We start from the raw sequence: 19,707 nt of genomic DNA on the forward strand, positions 1-19,707 counted from the left end.
GGGAGCCGGCCAATGTTGCGGAGGTGGGGAAAGGCAGAGCTGGTCATGGCATGGATGTGGGGGATGAAGGACTGTTGAGGGTCGAGCAGGATGCTGAGGTTCCGTATTGGCTCTGTGAGGTGTAGACTGCATCCATGAAGGGTGAGGCTGTCAGAGCCCGAGGTATGGAGTCGCTGACTGGAGCCAAGCAGGTATCAGGTGATTGTTGCAGGAAATGTCAAAGAAATATATATATAAAAAAAGGTTATTTTAAGCTTTTTTAATATAATATAATATATATTTATATATATATATAATGTGCCGCTGACAACCCGGCGATAACATGGATCAGGTCTCTGACCCGGTCAGTGAAGTGCATTCAGTCTCCAGAGTCTGTCCTCACACAGGAGGAGCTGGGGCTGGCACTCATTATAACGTCCAACTCGGTGTGAGTGAGGGTGTGTGAAAGGGTTTGTGGGTTGTGTGTGCGTGTGTGTGTGTTCAGCGCTTTAGTCCTCCTGACGTGAAAGGCGCTATACAGATGTAATGTGTTGTGTTTGTGTGCACGTGTCTGTGTTTGCATGTGAGTGTGTGATTCTTTGTATGTAGGTGTGGCGTACTTGTGTGTGGGTGTGTGTGAGTTTGTGGGTGTGTGTGTTCAGGTGTAGTATACGTGTGTGTGAGTTTGTGTGAGTGTTTGTGCGTGGGTGTGGTGTACAGGTGGTGTGTCGCTATAACATCCCGGCGTTTGCCAGCACACGCATGTGCGCGGTGCAGCTTGCGTGCTGTGGGTTGGCGTACAGTCCTGGGGGCTCAGTCCTCAGAAGTGACGTCCACCTCCTGTGGGCTGGGCTGGCGTGTGGCCAGACGCCAGCGGTTAATGTGGTGCGATCCCTTCCTCTTCGGCCCGCACTCTGGACCCTCCTCCTCCAGCTTCTGACGCTTGTATTTAGTCCTGCGGTTCTGAAACCACACCTTCACCTGCAACACAGCCAGAACGTCAGCTCAACAGCTAATAATAATATAATAACAATAATAATCATCCTTTATTTGATATAGAGCCTTATCAAGTTATTACTTACTGCTGGATAACCAGAAATGTGTGGAGTAAGGAAACTTGCCTGAGGTTTTGCCTGGGAATCAAACTTGGGTCCTCTTGCTTGTGTGGCAAGCCCTCTAACCACTACACTACATGACTCCAGGCTAACGTCACTGGCTAATAATAATAATAATAATAATAATGCTTGCATTTGATAGAGTGCCTTATCACGTTGTTGAGCCGTCTCAAAGCGCTTCAACAACAAAAACAACAACTTGCATTTATATAGAGCCCTTCGCGTGGGGTAGCGTCCCGGAGCACTTGACAGAATTTACTAGCGCACCAATCACTACACTACAGGACTCCATGCTACCGGTTAATGTTACTGGTTAATGTTACTATCCAGTGCTAGTGGTTAATGTTATTGGCTAATATTACCCACTCACATTGGCAAGGTCACAAGCTGGGTTTGGATGAAGAAGCATCTGGCTGATCTCATGCCTCCAGAACACTCACCCAACCGCCCTCCAGCACCACAGCATCAAGCTGCTTTTTAGATGAGGCTTCAACCCTGCCCCCGATTCCTGGTAACCCAGTCGTTAATTACCCTCTGGGTAAAGAAATATTTCCCGGTGTCTGTCCTGAAATTGCCTGTTTACATCTCTAAACCTCTTGTCCCTGTGTCTTTTGAATCCTATTTAAAATGTTGAAAAGGTCCCCTCTGAGAAAACATTTTTCATACTTCAAAATATCAGCTCATAGCTATATTTTATAATTGTTCATATTTATGCTGATGTAATCGGGTGTGATTGACAGGTTTTTTTTATAAATGGTAAGTTGATATTTATGACTATTCATAGTGTACAGCTTGAGACAGTTTGTCTTACAGAATTTAAATAAATAAACAAACAAGTAAATGTCTAAGTACACTAATTAATTAATTAATTAATTAATAACTGACTAAATAGATCTAGTATAAATAGATCTGAATAAATCCTTGTATTTCATATAGCATCTTATCAAGTTGTTGAGACTTCTCAAAGTATTTCACAGGATTTACTGTTATATACTCTGAATTTCACTGGTAAAACGCAGCAGCCAGTTTGCACACAGCATGTCCCACAAACAGTCATAAGATGAATGACTGATTGTATCTGGGGATTGTTGGCCAGGACACCAGGAGAGAGAAACTCCCTTCTCTTTTCCAATAGCACCGCGGGATCTTTAACATCCACCTGAACAGGGCACAAACGGAAGCTTGGTTTAATGTCTCATCAGAAGGAAGGCATCTCTGACATTGTATGATCAGATTGTAAGATGAAAGTCCCCAACATGGGGCAAGGTTTTGTTTTGTTCAATAACAATTTAATTAGTTATTACATTTAATTAATTAAATACATTTATTACGAATAGGTAAAAACAACCTCTCTTACTTCTCTGTGTTTTCAGCACATACTTTCGCCCGCAAAATATACAGTCAATTCACTTTACAGTATATTCTGTGAAGCACTTTGAGACATCTCGAAGATGTGTTAAGGCGCTATATCAAATATTATAATAATAATAATCCTTGCATTTGATATACCGCCTTATCACGTCTTTGAGTCATCTTAAAAGTGCTTCACAGGAGACCTTTTCCAAAGTGATGTGTAAATGTATGTTGTTACTGTGTTTGTAAAGCACATTTCATGTAAACTTGCCCTAATATTACACCAAGATCACAGTGTTAATAAACTGAGACATTGTGGAGCTGGTGAGCTGGATCACTATGTCATAAACAGTTAGTAATTCCCACATCTGGTCTTGTGTTTAATAATAACACTATCGCCACTGTAACTGTTGGAGGTCAAAGTCCAAAAGAGACTGAACTGCAGTTACCAGAACCTTTTGTGTGTTACAAACGTATCAAAGAGTTGCACCAAATCAAAGTGAAAAAATAATTTGGTCACTCAATCCACAGCTGTTTGTGGGACACTGTTGTGTGCAATTGGCTGCCGTGTTTCGCCCACAAAATACAGTCAATCCACTTTACAGTATATTCTGTGAAGCGCTTGGGATGTCTTGAAGACGTCAAATATATATCAAATACAAGGATTATTATTATCAGAAAGGGCGCAATTACTGTCACGGAGATGAACACGACAGCTAATCTGCACCGGGATGTCCCGTGCACAGCTGGGAGGGCAGCGGCCAAGATTTTGGGAGTGAATTTCGGATGGAAGAGAAAGTGCAAGACAAACTGGAGGATAAGTCTTGATAAACAAAGCTAAAACACTCCCTTCACCTCCACTCGGGCAGAGACGGACAAGACCTGAAAATAATAATCCTTGCATTTGATATAGCGTCTTATCACATCATTGAGACGTCTCAAAGCGCTTCACAGGATATACTGTAAATTCAATTGAATGTATGATTTGTGGGTGAAACGCAGCACAGCAGTGTCCCACAAACAATCATGGATTGAGTGACCACATTAGTTTTTTTTGTTGGGAGAGATTATTACCCCCGGAAAGCAATCCACCAATCGACTAACAACCGGGTTCCGACTTAATACAAATAATAATAGTCCTTCCATTTGATATAGAGCCTTATCATGTCTCGGAGACGTCTCAAAGCCTTCACAGAATATACTGTAAATTTGTCTACGGTTTCGCCCTAACGGGAATCAAAACCAGGTCCTCTTGCTTTCGGGGCGAATGCTCTAACCACACACACACACACACACACACTGGTATCTTAGCAACCTCTACCTCCTTCAACTGCAACAGAGCAGTTTAACACTTTCAGATCAGGAGGGGTTTGAGCGAAGGGAGAAGTGATTTTCACTGGTGGGCGAGTCAGTGATTGCAGTTTAAAGTGATCATCAGACGACAAAGAGCAACTTAGAGAAATCATTACCCACACACACTGGGGTTCAATCTGCCACAGCCTCGTTCACACCAGGAGCACGTCTCAAAGAGCTTTCGCGTTTCACCCACAAAATACACAGTCACTCCACTTTACAATGAATCCCGTATGTCTCAACGACAAAATAATAATAATCCTTGCATATAAAGTAAATTGACTGCATATGTTGTGGGCGATACATAAGACATAAGGCGCTATATCAAATACAGGGATTATTATTACTATATCCCGTGACCGTGTGTTTTGTAGGTGTACGTCAATTCGCACACAGTGACCAATGCAGTAAATAACATTAAAGTAAAGGGCATTTATTTTAATTAAAAAAAACACTTAATTAATCCATTTTAATTTAAACCACTTAAACCAGCCCAGAGGCAATAAGTCACCTCTTCATTTTCTTGTGTGAGACATAGCTTGGGTTGGAAGTGTGGGACACTGGAGGGGTTGTTCAACTAATTATTATTTGTGAAACGGTTTAAAAATTAATAACAATAATAATAATCCATGCATTTGATATAGTGCCTTATTACATTGTTTAAAAGTCTCAATGTGCTTCACAGAATATACTGCAAAGTGAATTGACTGTATATTTTGTGGGCGAAACGTGGCAGCCAATATCGCACAGCAGTGTCCGACAAACAGTCTGGATTGAATGACCAATTTTTTTAAATTGTAGACTTTTTTTTAATCTCTTTTTTAACTGTAAGATTCTCAGAATTTTAAAGAATGAAAAAAATCATTGCTGATGTGAAAGCCAGCCTGAAGTTCAAACCAAACCAAGAAACATTTCAAAATCTCCAAACAAAACAAATCTGGGTTTGGGTTGAATTTCAGGCTGTGTGAATGTGAGGCACCTATTTTATAGGTTGATTTTGTGACTTTTTATCTAAAGGGCTGCGTGTGTGTGTGAGAGAGAGAGCGAGAGAGTGAGGCAGAGGGACCCTGTATGTGTATTGCACGGATACTACAACAAATTACATTTGTATAGCATCTTTCAAATCAGGAAAATATTAATACTATGTTAATACTATATATAATATATAATACAAATATAATATATAGATAGGAATAATATTTATATTTTAATATATACATTTATTGTAAAATGTTAAAATATAAATAGATATCAAATGGAAAGATACACTAGTAATCTTTACATCTGTCAAGTTATGATATGATTTTAAACGTAAGTTCTCGCTTTTCTACCCCCTCTTATTTTACTTTAAAAGTATCCAAAGTGAGTGTCTGCTGCTCACACAGCTCTGCCTGGCCTGCACTTAGCATTTCCCAATGTCAGACAAACACTCAGCCAGGGACATAAAGGGGGCAGCAGGGGGAGAGAGACACAGAGTCAGAGAATTAAACTGTCCTCGGCCCTGGGTGATATAAATAATAATAATAATAATCCTTGCATTTGATATAGCGCTTTTCACGTCTTCTCGAAGTCTCAAAGCGCTTCACAGAATATACTGTAAAGTGAATTGACTATATTTGTGGGCGAACGCGGCAGCTAATTGCGCACAGCAATGTCCCACAAACAGTCGTGGATTGAAAATGACCAATTTATTATTGCTTTGTTTTGGAGGGATTATTATTAGGTGTGTGGAGTAAGGAAACTTGCCCAAGGTTTTGCCCTGCCTGGAATTGAACCCAGGTGTCTCGCGTGCAAGGCAAGTGCTCTAACCACTGAGCTACAGGACTCCTCAAATATACAGGGATCACAGCAGGACAGCTCTCTCTGCTCTCTGACACAGTGAATTATAAGCAAATTGGCAGACAGAGAGAGAGAGCATTGAGAGAGAGAAAGAGAGAGCATTGAGAGGGAGAGATGGAAAGAGAGCAGTCAGAGAGAGAGAGAGAGCATTCAGGGAGAGAGAGTATTCAGATAGAGAGAGTATTCAGATAGAGAGCGAGTATTCAGAGAGAGAGAGAGCAGTCACAGAGAGAGTATTCAGATAGAGAGCGAGTATTCAGAGAGAGAGAGAGAGCACAGTCACACAGAGAGTATTCAGATAGAGAAAGTAATCAGAGAGAGAGAGCAATCAGAGAGAAAAGGTATTCAGATAGAGAGTATTTAAAGAGAGAGAGAGAGCAGTCAGGGAGAGAGCAGTCAGAGAGAGTATTCAGATAGAGAGAGAGTATTCAGAGAGAGAGAGCAGAGAGAGAGAGCAGTCAGAGAGAGAGAGAGAATTCAGATAAAGAGTATTCAGAGAGAGAGGGAGCAGTCAGAGAGAGAGAGAGAGAGAATTCAGATAAAGAGTATTCAGAGAGAGAGAGAGCAGTCAGAGAGAGAGAGAGAATTCAGATAAAGAGTATTCAGAGAGAGAGAGAGCAGTCAGAGAGAGAGAGAGAGAATTCAGATAAAGAGTATTCAGAGAGAGAGAGAGCAGTCAGAGAGAGAGAGAGAATTCAGATAAAGAGTATTCAGAGAGAGAGGGAGCAGTCAGAGAGAGAGAGAGTATTCATATAAAGAGTATTCACAGACAGAGGGAGCAGTCAGAGAGAGAGAGAGAATTCAGATAAAGAGTATTCAGAGAGAGAGAGAGCAGTCAGAGAGAGAGAGAGAATTCAGATAAAGAGTATTCAGAGAGAGAGGGAGCAGTCAGAGAGAGAGAGAGAGAATTCAGATAAAGAGTATTCAGAGAGAGAGAGAGCAGTCAGAGAGAGATAGAGAATTCAGATAAAGAGTATTCAGAGAGAGAGGGAGCAGTCAGAGAGAGAGAGAGTATTCATATAAAGAGTATTCACAGACAGAGGGAGCAGTCAGAGAGAGAGAGAGAGAGTATTCAGAGGGAGAACGAATTCAGAGAGAGAGAGAGAGAAGTCAGATAGAGTGAGTATTGAGAGAGATCGAGAGTATTCAGAGGGAGAGAGAGCAGTCAGAGAGAGAGAGTATTGAGAAAGAAAGAGTATTCAGAGGGAAAGGTGCCCCGTGTGTGTTGCTGTATAGCGACTGAACCCCTCACCTGACACTGAGTTGGGAGTAATGTCTTACATTCATTTTGTGTTGATGCAGAGTTCTGCAGTTGTCTATAATAATAATAATTTCTGAGACTGTCACCCAGGAATTATTATTATTAGAGAACACTTAATATTATTCATGACCTCTATTGCAAAAAAATCATAAATGAAATGAGTTCTACAATAATAAGAATAAATATTTTGTCTAACTATAATTTTTATTGAGAACTTTCCATTATTATTATTGCATTAGTATTATAATTCTGCAATCATAATAATGAAATGCGTTTTCAATCATAATCATTATAATTAGACAAACATATTGATTATTAATTCAAAACTTGATTCATAGGCAAAAATATTTAATAATAATTATTATTGCAGGACTCATTTCATAGTTAGACAAAATATTAATTAATATTATTACATAACTAATTTCGGAGACAAACGACTAATTATTATTGTAGAACTCATTTCACAATAAGACACAACTATTTATTATTATTGCAGAACTCATAGTTAAACAAAAATATGTATTATTATTGCAGAGCTCATTTGGTAGTTGGACAAAAAGTGAACTTTGTTTTACTTGTTCAGGATTTTAGTTGAGATTTGTTTTATAAACTTCTGAAAGTTACAATATGTTTTCACGGCACAAACGGTCACTGTTTGTTTCGTTTATAATCTATTTATTTATCCTATTCTCCCCTCATTTTAGTGTTGGTTGTTTCTTCATTCAGAATTTTAAATAGATTTTTATTCATTTTAAATGGGTTTGACTCCTGAATCTCTTCCCTTTTTAATCTTAACTCATTTATTATTTCCTTTTTCTTCTCTCCCTTTTTATTTTCGCGTACATTTACCGCACCTTAACCTTTTTAAAAACTTTTTTTAATTTCAATTTTATTTTATTTTCTGATTTTTTCGCTTTTTTGTGAATCTTATTTATATAATTTCATTCACTAACCCTTTGTTTTTGTTTGTTCAATTTTCCCCTCTTTATTTTAAATAAAATCTGATTAGTTTTTTAATTGAATTATTAAGCCAGAGAGTGAATATCTCTGCTTTCCATTTCTGATTGCATCCTTTTAAAAATTTAGATAACATTTGATGCTATGATTTAAAATAATGCGAGCATTTCTGATAGCATTACTTTAAATCATAAAATAAAAATGATTTTATTTTTGGGGAACACTTCATTTTTAATTTACTGAATGCTATTTTTTATAGCTTGTTTTATTTGAGTTTTGTATTCTAAATTTATAATAAAACAATAATAATAATAATAATTATGTTTCTTCCACAGCCAATCCACTTCACGGTATATTCTGTGAAGCGCTTTGAGCCGTCTCAACAACACGATAAAGTGCTATATCAAATGCAAGGATTATTATCATTATTATTAATTTCTCATCGGGAGGACACCTCAAAGCACTTCATGGGATTTACTGTAAAGTGTATGACTGTATTTTGTAGGTGAAGATACCAACCAATTTGCACACAGGAACAATCCCACAATCAGCTATGAATTGACTGATTTTATTATTTTTATTATAAAAATATATTATTATTATTTAATGTACTTGCCCTTTGTTTTAACTTTTGTATGTTTCTTTCNAAAAAAATCCAATTTGAATTTGAATCTGTTTATACTGATTTTCCCCATTATTTTGAAAGTATTTAATTACCCTTATTTAACCTTTGATTTACATTTATTTGGAATTCTCCCTTTTTAAATATTCACAAAATTTGACTGATTTGGAGTCTTATTTTATAAGATTTTCATTTTCGCTTATTTCTGGGTTTTTCCTCCTTTTTTAAAGATCCATAGAAATTGACAGCACAGAAGTCGGTCATTTAATAATAATCCTTGCATTTGATATAACGCCTTATCAGACGTCTCAAAATGATTCACAGGATATACTATCAAGTGTATTTTGTGGGCAAATTGTGCCTGTGCTGGCTTCTTTAAGAGCAAATCTTTCAGTCCTATTTCCCTACCCTTTCCCCACACACTTGTTGACTCCTTTTTAAGATATTTTTCTAATTCCCTTTTGAAAGCTAATATGGATTCCACCTCAACCATCGCTCCCGGCAGCACATTCCATATCCTAACTACTCTGCGCTTAAGAAAAAAATCTCCTGAACTCCCCATTTGCTCATTTTCAAAATACCCAGTCAATCCACTTTACAATATATTCTGTGAAGCACTTTGAGACGTCTCAACGACATGATAAGGCGGTATATCGACTATAAGGATTATTATTATAACTATTTTAAATTGATGCTCTCTAGTAACTAACTCAACAAACAGATTTTAATTGTCTAAAACATATACCGTTTCAAATCTTGTTTTTAAATTGTTTTCACTTTAATTTATTCTGTTTTTTGCATTTGTTGTATTTTTTTCTTTAATTTGTTTAAAAGCAGTCTCTACACTTCATTAAATCCTGTGAAGTTTTTGAGATAATGTTACAAGTGATACTAATAATAATCCTTGCATTTGATCATTTTGTAGAGACATCTCAAAGCGCTTCACAAAATATACTGTAAAGTTGATTGACTGTGTATTTTGTGGGGAAACGTGATAAGTGATTATACTAAATGAGAGGATTAATTGTTTGTATTTTTAAAAATAATTTGTCTTTTTATGACTCTTAATTTTAACCATTTTATTTTCATTTATTCTGATTTTCCCCCTTTTTTTCAAGGATCCTGATTCTGGATCTTATTGTTTAATCTTTTTTATTTTAATTTATTCTATTTCGTTCCCTGTTTTCTCATTCACCAAAGTCACTGCACTTTTCTTGATGTATTGAGGCTGTATTAAATGCAAGGATTCTAATAATTATTATTAAATCGTTATTGAGACATCTCAAAGCGATTCATAGGATATACTGTAAAGTGAATTGACTGTGTACTTTGTGGGTGAAACAATAAACAGAAACTTATTTTTTCTAGTACATTTACAGATTCTAAATATTATTTTACACCCTTTTAATTTTTGTTTATTCTGATTTTCCCCCTTTTTATTTTCCAATAAATTTTACCAACTTATAAAATGTTATTTTATAGCTCCTTAATTTGCATTTAATGTGTTTTTTTAATGTGAGCGTTTCGCTCACAAAATACACAGTCAATACACTTTACAGTGTATCCTGTGAAGCATTTTGAAACATCTCAACGATGTGATAAAGCGCTATAAACAATTCTAAGTAGTATTATTATTGTTTTCTCTGTTCCATTTTCTAATACTGTAAATTGACTAATTCTGAATTTTATTTTAGAACCTTTTTAGTGTGCATTATTCTGTAGGGAGGGGGTTTCTTTTAATTTGTGATTATTGTTCCAATAATCGTGGAGTCCTGTAGCATAGTGATTAGAGCACTCGCCTCGCAAGGGAGAAGACCTGGATTCAATTCTCGGGCAGACAAAGCAATGGGCAAGTTTCCTTACTCCACACGCCTCTGTTTACTTAGCAGTAAGTAGGAACCCGATTGTTAGTCGATTGATGGATTGCTTTCTGGGGTAATAAATCCCTCCAAGAAAATAATAATGATAATTTGGTCACTTAATCCATGACTGTTCTTGGGACATGACTGTTTGTGGGACACTGCTGTGTGCAATTGGCTGCCGTGCCGTTTCACCCACAAAATATGCAGTCATTTCACTTTACAGTTTATTCCATGAAGCGTTTGAGACGTCTCAACAATGTGATAAAGTGCTATATCAACAGCAAGAATTATTTATTATTGTTATTTTATAACTTCTTAATTTGCATTTAGTGTGTTCTTTTTTCGCTTATATTTATTTTCCTTTCTAATAAATTGACTGATTCTTAATTTTATTTTGGAATCTTTTTATTGTGAATTATTCTGGAGGGGTGGGGGGGATTTGGTCCTTTTAATTATACATAATAGTAATAATAATAATCCTTGCATTTATATAGCATCCTTCACTCAGAGTACCATCCCACAGCGCTTGATATAAGACCTTATCACTGTAAAGTAGATTGAATTGTGTGCTGGAGATTGAGTAATTCAGTCCCAGTGAGGATGTGGTTAGAGGTATACTGTGTGTGTGTGTCTGTACCTGGGTTTCGGACAGGCTCAGACTGCCCGCCAACTGTTTCCTCTCAGCTCCCACCACATAGTGATTTTTCTCAAACGCCTTTTCCAACCTCAGGAGCTGGGACGGGGAGAAGGCGGTGCGGATGCGTTTGGGTTTCCGAGCGAAAGGTCCATGTAAGAGCAGTGTTTCGTGAGTGGCATCACCCCCTGATACACAGAGAGAGAGAGAGAGGGAGAGGTCAGCAGCGGCTCAGATTATTAAATCGTGTTGGTTTAAAGCTCGGTGTATAACCTGCTATAAATTACTGGTTAGATCCCAGAGGCTCCCTATAGCTGGAACTGAACACACCATTACTCGTTTGCTCTTCGCTCAATGATAATAATAATCCTTGCATTTGATATAGTGCTTCACAGAATATACTGTAAAATGAATTGGCTGTGTCTTATGTGGGAGAACCACGGCAGCCAATTGCACACAGCAGTGTCTCACAAACCGTTGTATTTATTTAATGATATTAGTTTCAATTCAAATGTTTCTCTTTCCCCCTTTACAGATTTCATTCTGTTATCAATTGCCACCGGCCGAGTGGAGCACTTGATAATCAAAAGAATCTTAGCATTTGAAATTGGGATTTCATGTCGGGAGGACATCTCAAAAGGCTTCACATAATTCACTGTCAAATGCAGTGACTACAATTGACAGGATCTTTAACGTCCACCTGAACAAGGCACAAATGGAGTGAGGTTTAACGTCTCATCTGAAGGACGGCATCTCTGACAATGAGGTGCTCTCTCTCCCCCCACAGCATTGGGCTGAAGCGTCACACACTGACACTTTATAATATACAATGACATTTTCAATGGAGAGGAACCCTGAGGTTATTATAACTTTAACCTGAACCTTCTGGGTTTATTTAGTCAATTTTACGTAAAATTCAGCACTCGCTTCACGGCTGTTTGTGAGGAAACTCACTGCCGCATTCACCTACACAGTCACTGCATTTCACAGTGAATCCGGTGAAGTGCTTTGAGATGTCCTTCTAAAGTAGAATGTTTTGTATGAGATGTAAACATTTTCATTATTCTATTTTTATTATTTTGATTATTATATTTATTATATGTGTTCCTGTGATTGTGTCTCTGATAGATAGAAATAGAGAGCTAAGTAGGTAGATAAAACCTCTCTCTCCCTTCTTCACTCTTACTGCCTTCTTTTCCTCCTTTCTACACCTCTCTCTCTCCCCCCTTCTCTCTCCTCTTTCCAGCGCCTTGGGACGTCCTCCCAACATGGTAGGTGCTAAATGAATGCAGTCTGTTGTTCCTCTCTCTCCTGTTCCCCTCTCTCCTACATCTCTGTCTCTCACACCTGTGTCGCTGATCTCTAACCACATCCAGTTGGGGTCAGACTGTGGGTGTAAAGCTCTTCATTGTTGGTTTCTTCCAAAATCTAACTGTTTAAACCAACTACAGGCGGTGAGAACTCACGTGTGTGGGTGATAATAATGATATAGTTTGATATAGCTCCTTATCACATCTTCAAGACGTCTCAAAGCGCATCGCAGAATGTACTTTAAGTGAATTGACCATATATTTTGTGGGCGAAACGTGATGTGTGCTTTGTGTGTGTTGTTGGGTGCTGTGTTTGGACTCTCTCTCTCAGTCTCTCTCACTCTCTGTCTCACTCTCTCTCTCAGTTTCACTCTCTCTGTCTCTCTCTAACCAGCCATTGCACACAGCGAAGAATAACCCTTTGATTACTCCCCACACCCCGCTCTCTCACTGTCTCCTCTGTCTCTCTATATATATAGAATTATATATACACCGTATATAATATGCAGTATATATATATATCAGTCTCCTCTCTCTCAGTCTCTCTCTGTCTGAGCCTCTTTGTCTCAGTCGCTCTCAGTCTGTCTCTCTCCCTCTCTCGCTCTGTCTCTCTGACTGATTCGGATTGCAATCTCCATTGATTCTGTTTCTTCCTCTCTCTCCCTCCCTCTCTCTCTCTGTGTCTCCCTCTCTGGATTTCTCTGTCTCTCTCTCTCTGTGTCTCTCTGTCTCTGTGTGTGTGTGTGTCTCTCTGTCTCTGTGTGTGTGTGTCTGTGTCTCTCTGTTTCTCTCTGTGGGTGTGGGTGTCTCTCTCTCTGTCTCTGTTTCTGTGTGTGTGTGTGTCTCTCTCTCTCTGCCTCGCTCTCTCTCTCTCTGTGTCTCTGTGTGTGTGTGTGTCTCTCTGTCTCTGTTTCTCTCTGTGTGTCTCTCTCTCTGTGCCTCTCTCTCTCTCTCTGTCTGTGTGTGTGTCTCTCTCTGTCTCTGTGTGTGTGTGTCTCTCTCTCTCTGTGCCTCTCTCTCTCTGTCTGTGTGTGTGTATCTCTGTGTGTGCCTCTCTCTCTCTCTCTGTCTGTGTGTGTGTGTGTGTCTCTCTCTCTCTCTCTCTGTCTCTCTCTCTCTGTGTGTGTGTGTGTCTCTCTCTCTCTCTCTCTGTGCCTCTCTCTCTCTCTGTGTGTGTGTGTCTCTCTCTGTCTCTGTTTCTCTGTGTGTGCCTCTCTCTCTCTCTCTGTCTGTGTGTGGGTGTGTGTCTCTCTCTCTCTCTGTCTGTGCCTCTCTCTCTCTGTCTGTGTGTGTCTCTCTCTCTCTCTCTCTGTGCCTCTCTCTCTCTGTCTGTATGTGTGTGTGTCTCTCTCTGTCTCTGTTTCTCTGTGTGTGCCTCTCTCTCTCTCTGTGTGCCTGTATGTGTGTGTGTCTCTCTCTGTCTATGTTTCTGTGTGTGTGTCTCTCTCTCTCTGTGTGTGTCTCTCTCTGTCTCTGTTTCTCTGTGTGTGTGTGTCTCTCTCTCAGTGCCTCTCTCTCTCTCTCTCTCTGTCTGTATGTGTGTGTCTCTCTCTCTGTCTCTGTGTGGGTGTCTCTCTCTGTCTGTGTGTGGGTGTGTCTCTCTGTGTCTCAGTTTGAGTCGCTCTCCCTCGAGTTCACAAAATTGTTACAAAGATTGTTTGAAAAAATAGACAATCTGGAGAATAATTGCCAAACCTTCCAGACAAAAATATATATAAAGAGAGAGAGAGAGAGACGGGCATACAGAGAGAGAGATACAGATTATTATTATATAGAGAGAGACACACAGACATACATAGAGATACAGATATACTGTGTGTATATATTATATAGAGAGAGACACACAGACATACAGAGAGAGATACTTATATACTGAGTGTATATATAATACTAATTGTTATATAGAGGGACACAAATATACAGAGAGAGAGACACAGATATACTGTGTGTATATATTATTATATAGAGGGACACACAGACATTCAGAGAGAGACACAGGTATACTGTGTATATATATAATACTAATTATTATTATTATTGTATACAGGGACACACACAGATATACAGACACGGGATTCCTCACGGTGGGCTGTGTGTGACTCACAAACAGGGCTATTAACCTGAATTACACTTATTATTTAATAACCTCCATCCTGAGTCACTCCTCCCTCTCCTGCCTCACCAATTTATTTTCTCTTTTTCACTCCTTCTCACACTCCTCTCTTTCACAGTCGCTCTCACCATCTCTACACGGTGACCCCCTCCTCACACAGCGGCACTTAGTTTGATCGTTTGAGACCCGGGAGGGAGGCAGAGAGGAGGGGAGAGAGGGGGAGAGAGGGGAGAGAGGGGGAGAGAGGAGGGGAGAGAGGGCAGAGAGGAGGGGAGAGAGGGGGAGGGAGGAGGGGAGAGAGGGGGAGAGAGGGGGAGAGAGGAGGGGAGAGAGGAGGGGAGAGAGGGCAGAGAGGAGGGGAGAGAGGGGGAGGGAGGGGGGGAGAGGGGGAGAGAGGAGGGGAGAGAGGGGGAGAGAGGAGGGGAGAGGGGGGAGAGAGGGCAGAGAGGAGGGAGGGGAGAGAGGAGGGCAGAGAGGAGGGGAGAGAGGAGAGAGGGAGGGAGGCAGTGAGAGAGATAGAGAGATCTGTCACACTCATACAGGGTGTGTAAGTGTGCAAGCTGAGAGAGGGAGGAGATAGAGAGGGGAGGAGAGAGAGAGAGAGAGAGGAGAGAGATTCTAACACAGCTCACCTTAACTGCTGACAAACCAGATCAGAGACTGGTCAGCAGCTCAGTGCCAAGTGAAGGCTTTAAACCAGGTAAAAGATTCTTAACCGAGCCTGTGTGTGAGGGGTGGGAGTGTGTGTGTGTGTGTGTGTGTGTGTGTGTGTTGGATGGAGCCAGACACACAGTGAAGTGACTGACATACAGTCACCTCTCTCTCTCTCTCTCTGCAGCCATGCTCTGAGCTGAGCTGATCTGATCTGATCTCATCAACACTCCGCTGACTTTATCATCAACTTTTTTATATATATATATATATATATATATACACACGCACATATATTTATATGTATTTTGTGGAGGAGGGGGGCGTTTTATTGCCAAGAAAAAAGTAAGTAACCCTAAGTGGATTTTTTTTTCCCCCCAAGGAATCAACAACAACAAAAAAATCTCTCTGGTGGGAGTTCAAATAAACTTTTTGCGTATATATCATATACAATTGTGTGTGTGTGTGTGTGTGTGTGTGTACACACCGTCTGTGCAATTATATATATTATATACTCACACACACACACACACACACACATATATATATATATATATATAATGTTCCAACCCACGGCTAAGAGATGTTTCACTATCGAGTCGCTGGTGGCGAAGGATATCCCCCTCTCCCTGGAGGACAGTGTCCGGGCACCGGCGGCTCTCGCCTATCCCACCGCTTCGGAGGCGTTCGGGAGCGGTTACCCGGCGGTGGGGAGGTCCCTGTATCCGCGCCCGGAGCTGCTGTTCCCGGAGGCGGTCAGTCAGCCCAGTCTGCCCGCCCCGCCGGACCCCCGCCTCCAGCACAGCTTCTTCACCCCTCAGCACTCCGACCCCCTGAACTTCTACCCCTGGGTCCTCAGGAACAGGTTCTTCGGGCACAGATTTCAAGGTAAGACACGTCGTCCACACACACACACACACACTGTGTGCACATACACACACATATACACACGTGAATATACTGCACAGAGAGAGAGGGAGAGGGAGGGGGGAGAGAGAGAGAGAGAGGGGTAGGAGGAGAGGGGTAGAGAGAGAGAGAGAGAGGGGTAGAGGGGTAGGAGGAGAGGGGTAGAGAGAGAGAGAGAGGGGTAGAGGGGTAGGAGGAGAGGGGTAGAGAGAGAGAGAGAGGGGTAGAGGGGTAGGAGGAGAGAGGGGTAGAGAGAGAGGGACACACAGGGAGACATAGATGGAGAGAGAATGAGAGGGAGAGAGGAAAGAGAGGGACAGAGAGAGAGAGAGCGAAAGAGAAAGAGAGAGGAAGACAGGAGAAGGGAGAGAGAGAAAGAGAGAAAGGAGAGAGAGAAAGAAGGAGAGAAATAGAAAGAGACAGAGCGTGAAATGGGAAGAGAGGAAACGAGAGGGTTTGGAGGAAAGAGGGGGTGAAAGAAAAAGAAGAGAAGAGAGAAGAGAGAGAGAGAGGGGGAAAGATGTATTAAAGCGTTCCCCGAAGGTACGCGAGAGCCCCGACTCTGTGCTCCAGAGAGAGCGGAATATCTTTCGCTATTAGCGATTCGATAGAGAAACATCTCTTAGCAGTTGGTGGGAACATTATTCACACACATATATATATATATATAACTTTTTGTGTGTATATATATATGTCTAAATATATACAGCGCCTTGAGACGTCTTCCCGACGTGAAAACTTCTGTACAATTGTATTAATTTTAATACAAAAAAGAGAAAAGAAAAGAGGGAGAGAGAGAGGAGAGAGAGAGGGGAAAAGGACAAGGAGACAGCAGAAGGGAGAGTGGGAGGGAGAGAGAGAGAGAGAGAGGAAGGTAGAAGAAGGGAAAGAAAGAGTGAGTTGAGAGAGAGAAAGGAAGAAAGAGAAAAGGGAGGGATGGGAGAAAAAGAGAAGAAAAAGAAAAAGGGGCGAAAGAAAGAGAAGGAATGAGAGAGAGAGAGAGAGAGGAAGAAAGTACGAGAGATGTCTTAAAAGAATTATTAATAATAATAATCCTTGCATTTGATATAGCGCCTTATCACGCAGTTGAAATGTCTCAAAACGCTTCGCAGAATATACTGTAAAGTGTAGTTAGTGACTGTATTTTGTGGGTAAAAGTTTTTGTTGAATGAATTATCCTTTATTTGTACACACGCCTTTCTTTATTCACAATTGTTTTCTTAAATTAATTAACAATATTAATAACAATAATAATAATCCTAGCATTTGATCCTCATTTGTACGTCGGGAGCATGTCTCAAAGCACTTCATGAAGGTCACTGTAAAGTGTAGTGACTGTGTAGTCCCACAGCAGTGGAGGAAATAATCTCACTCTGGGTCCAACTCAAAAACCAGCCTCTGTCTCAGTAATAATAATCCTTGCATTTGATACAGCGCTTTATCTTGTCTTCGAGACGTCTCAACAGAATATACTGTAAAGTGAATTGACTGTGTATTTTGTGGGCAAAAGAAAACAGTGACAAACAGGAGCAGACGATCCCTCTATTTCACATCCACAAGTTTCCTCGCACCATCTCTCTCTCATCACCTCAACCACCCCCAGTCTGTCCATGTAGAGTGTCTTGCCCGTTTGCCGTGAGAGTCTCTGTCTCATCGCGGCTCCAGAGCTGTGGTTATCACACACCCAGTGATCACCAGTTACTGGAAAGTTAACCTCTCCGTCCATGCTCTCTCTCCCCAAGTTTTCACCTTATTTTGAAACTCCAACCTCTTGTTAAATTTTGCACATAGGAGAAAAACACAGCCAAATTTTACAACCTTTTATTTCCCACTGTGTGGTTTCCACAGTGCGGATCACTTGTGTTGAACCTATTACCTGATGCCTTGTGTATTGTTGTTTAATTATAATATTTCCATATACAAACAAATAATAGTAATAATCCTTGCATTTGATACAGCACCTCATCATGTCGTTGCAACATCTCAAAGCGCCTCACAGGGTATACTGTAAAGTGAATTAACTGTGTATTTTATGGGCAAAAAATAAAGACTGGTTTAGAGCCTGGAAAAAACAGAGATATATTTGATGAAATGTCTACCTGGCTGCTCATTGGGGATGCTGGTGAGATAACAATAATAAAGTAATTTGGTCATTCAATCCAAGTTTGTGGGACACTGCTGTGCGCAATTAGCTTCCGCGTTTTGCTCACAAAATATACAGTCAATCCACTTTACAATATATTCTGTGAAGTGCTTTGAGTCATCTCAATACACTGATAAGGCGCTATATCAAATGCCAAGATTATTATTAGTAGTAATACAGTATTATAATAAATCTTGCATTTAATAAATGCTTTATCACATCATTGAGATGTCTCAAAGTGCTTCACAGGATTTTACTGTGTCTTTATTGGCGAGATGTCTATCTATGTCACAGGTTGTGTGAGTTTCTCTCTCTGGTTCAATATCACAGCAACTCAGTCAGCAACACGTGGAGTCACGGAATGTTCTGGCACTGAAATCGACCGTTTAACCCGTCCGGTCAAGACAGGTGTTTGTCTCAGGCACGGCTATATCCTCATTCTCCTGTGGACTCACAGTAGTCTTTAACCTTCCCTTTAATGTCCCTTTTTGTGATGATCTTAAACTTGTGCCGCTAGTGACTGAAATCAAAATATCATCCTTCACAGTAACAATGCAAAAACTATATATTTTAATTTTATTCATTTAAAAACAAGCGATAAATATATCACCATCAAAAAGTAAGTGTGACTGGGGAGACCGGGTGCTGGCTGAGATATTGTTTTTATATATAAACCTTTTACCTTAGGCAAGTTTCCTTACTCTGCACACCTCTGTTTACTCAGCAGTAAGTAGGAACCCGGTTGTTCGTCGATTGGCAAATCGCTCTCCCGGGGGTAATAATCCCTCAGAAAATAGTACTCATAATAATAATAATAATCATTTGGTCACTCAATCTAACGAATGCTTGTGGAACACCGCTGTGTGCAATTTGCTGCCGTGTTTCTCCCACAAAATACACTTACAGCATATTTTGTGATGCGCTTTGAGACGTCTCAACAGTGTGATAAGGCGCTATATCATATGCAAGGATTATTGTTATTATTATTATAAAAGTAATGTGATTTATATTATTTTTAAATCTAAAAACCCAGCTTGCTCTGAGCAGAACTGGGAGTGAACAGTATGATGCAAGTGGGACTTGCAGCTCAAGAATGTGAGAGAATTTAAACCGAGAAACAGAGAGAGAGAAAATCTTACACTGAACTCAAAGTGTTTTCTCTCTGATTTCCCCCGTGTGAGTCCAACCTTTTCCAAACCACCCCACAAACACTTCCCAATCCCCGCTGAGAGTTCAGGCGTTGCTGTGTTCACCAGGGTTCTCCGGACGGATACTTAGGGGATTGATTACAGTAATAGTCTATTGCCTTGCAAGCGAGAGGACCTGGGTTTGATTCCTGGGCAGGGCGAAACCTTAGGCAAGTTTCCTTACTCCACACGTTTCTGTTTACCTAGCAGTAAATAGGAACCCGGTTGTTAGTCGATTGGCGGATTACTTTTCTCGGGGTAATAATCCCTCCAAATAAAAATAAAAAATGATAATAATAATTTGGTCACTGAATCCACAACTGTTTGTGGGACATTGCGGTGTGCAATTGGCTGCCGATTATTTATAATAATAATAATCCTTTGCCCACAAAATATACAGTCAATAAGCTTTACAGTATATC

The 19,707-nt window shown here is 40.3% G+C and overlaps 1 protein-coding gene across 1 annotated transcript; it reads right to left on the minus strand.

The window, feature by feature from the left end:
• Window positions 1–654: 654 nt before the first annotated feature.
• On the minus strand, window positions 655–12,347 carry LOC103188532 (homeobox protein EMX1). Its single transcript, XM_042343725.1, has 3 exons — window positions 12,323–12,347; window positions 10,979–11,205; window positions 655–960 (listed from the first exon to the last, which is right to left on the minus strand). Exons 1-3 carry the CDS (start codon window positions 12,345–12,347, stop codon window positions 793–795), a joined length of 420 nt encoding a protein of 139 aa, XP_042199659.1. The 3' UTR covers window positions 655–792.
• Window positions 12,348–19,707: the final 7,360 nt, after the last annotated feature.

Source organism: Callorhinchus milii, unplaced genomic scaffold (assembly GCF_018977255.1).
Source record: "Callorhinchus milii isolate IMCB2004 unplaced genomic scaffold, IMCB_Cmil_1.0 Scaffold1, whole genome shotgun sequence".
Taxonomy (NCBI): domain Eukaryota; kingdom Metazoa; phylum Chordata; class Chondrichthyes; order Chimaeriformes; family Callorhinchidae; genus Callorhinchus; species Callorhinchus milii.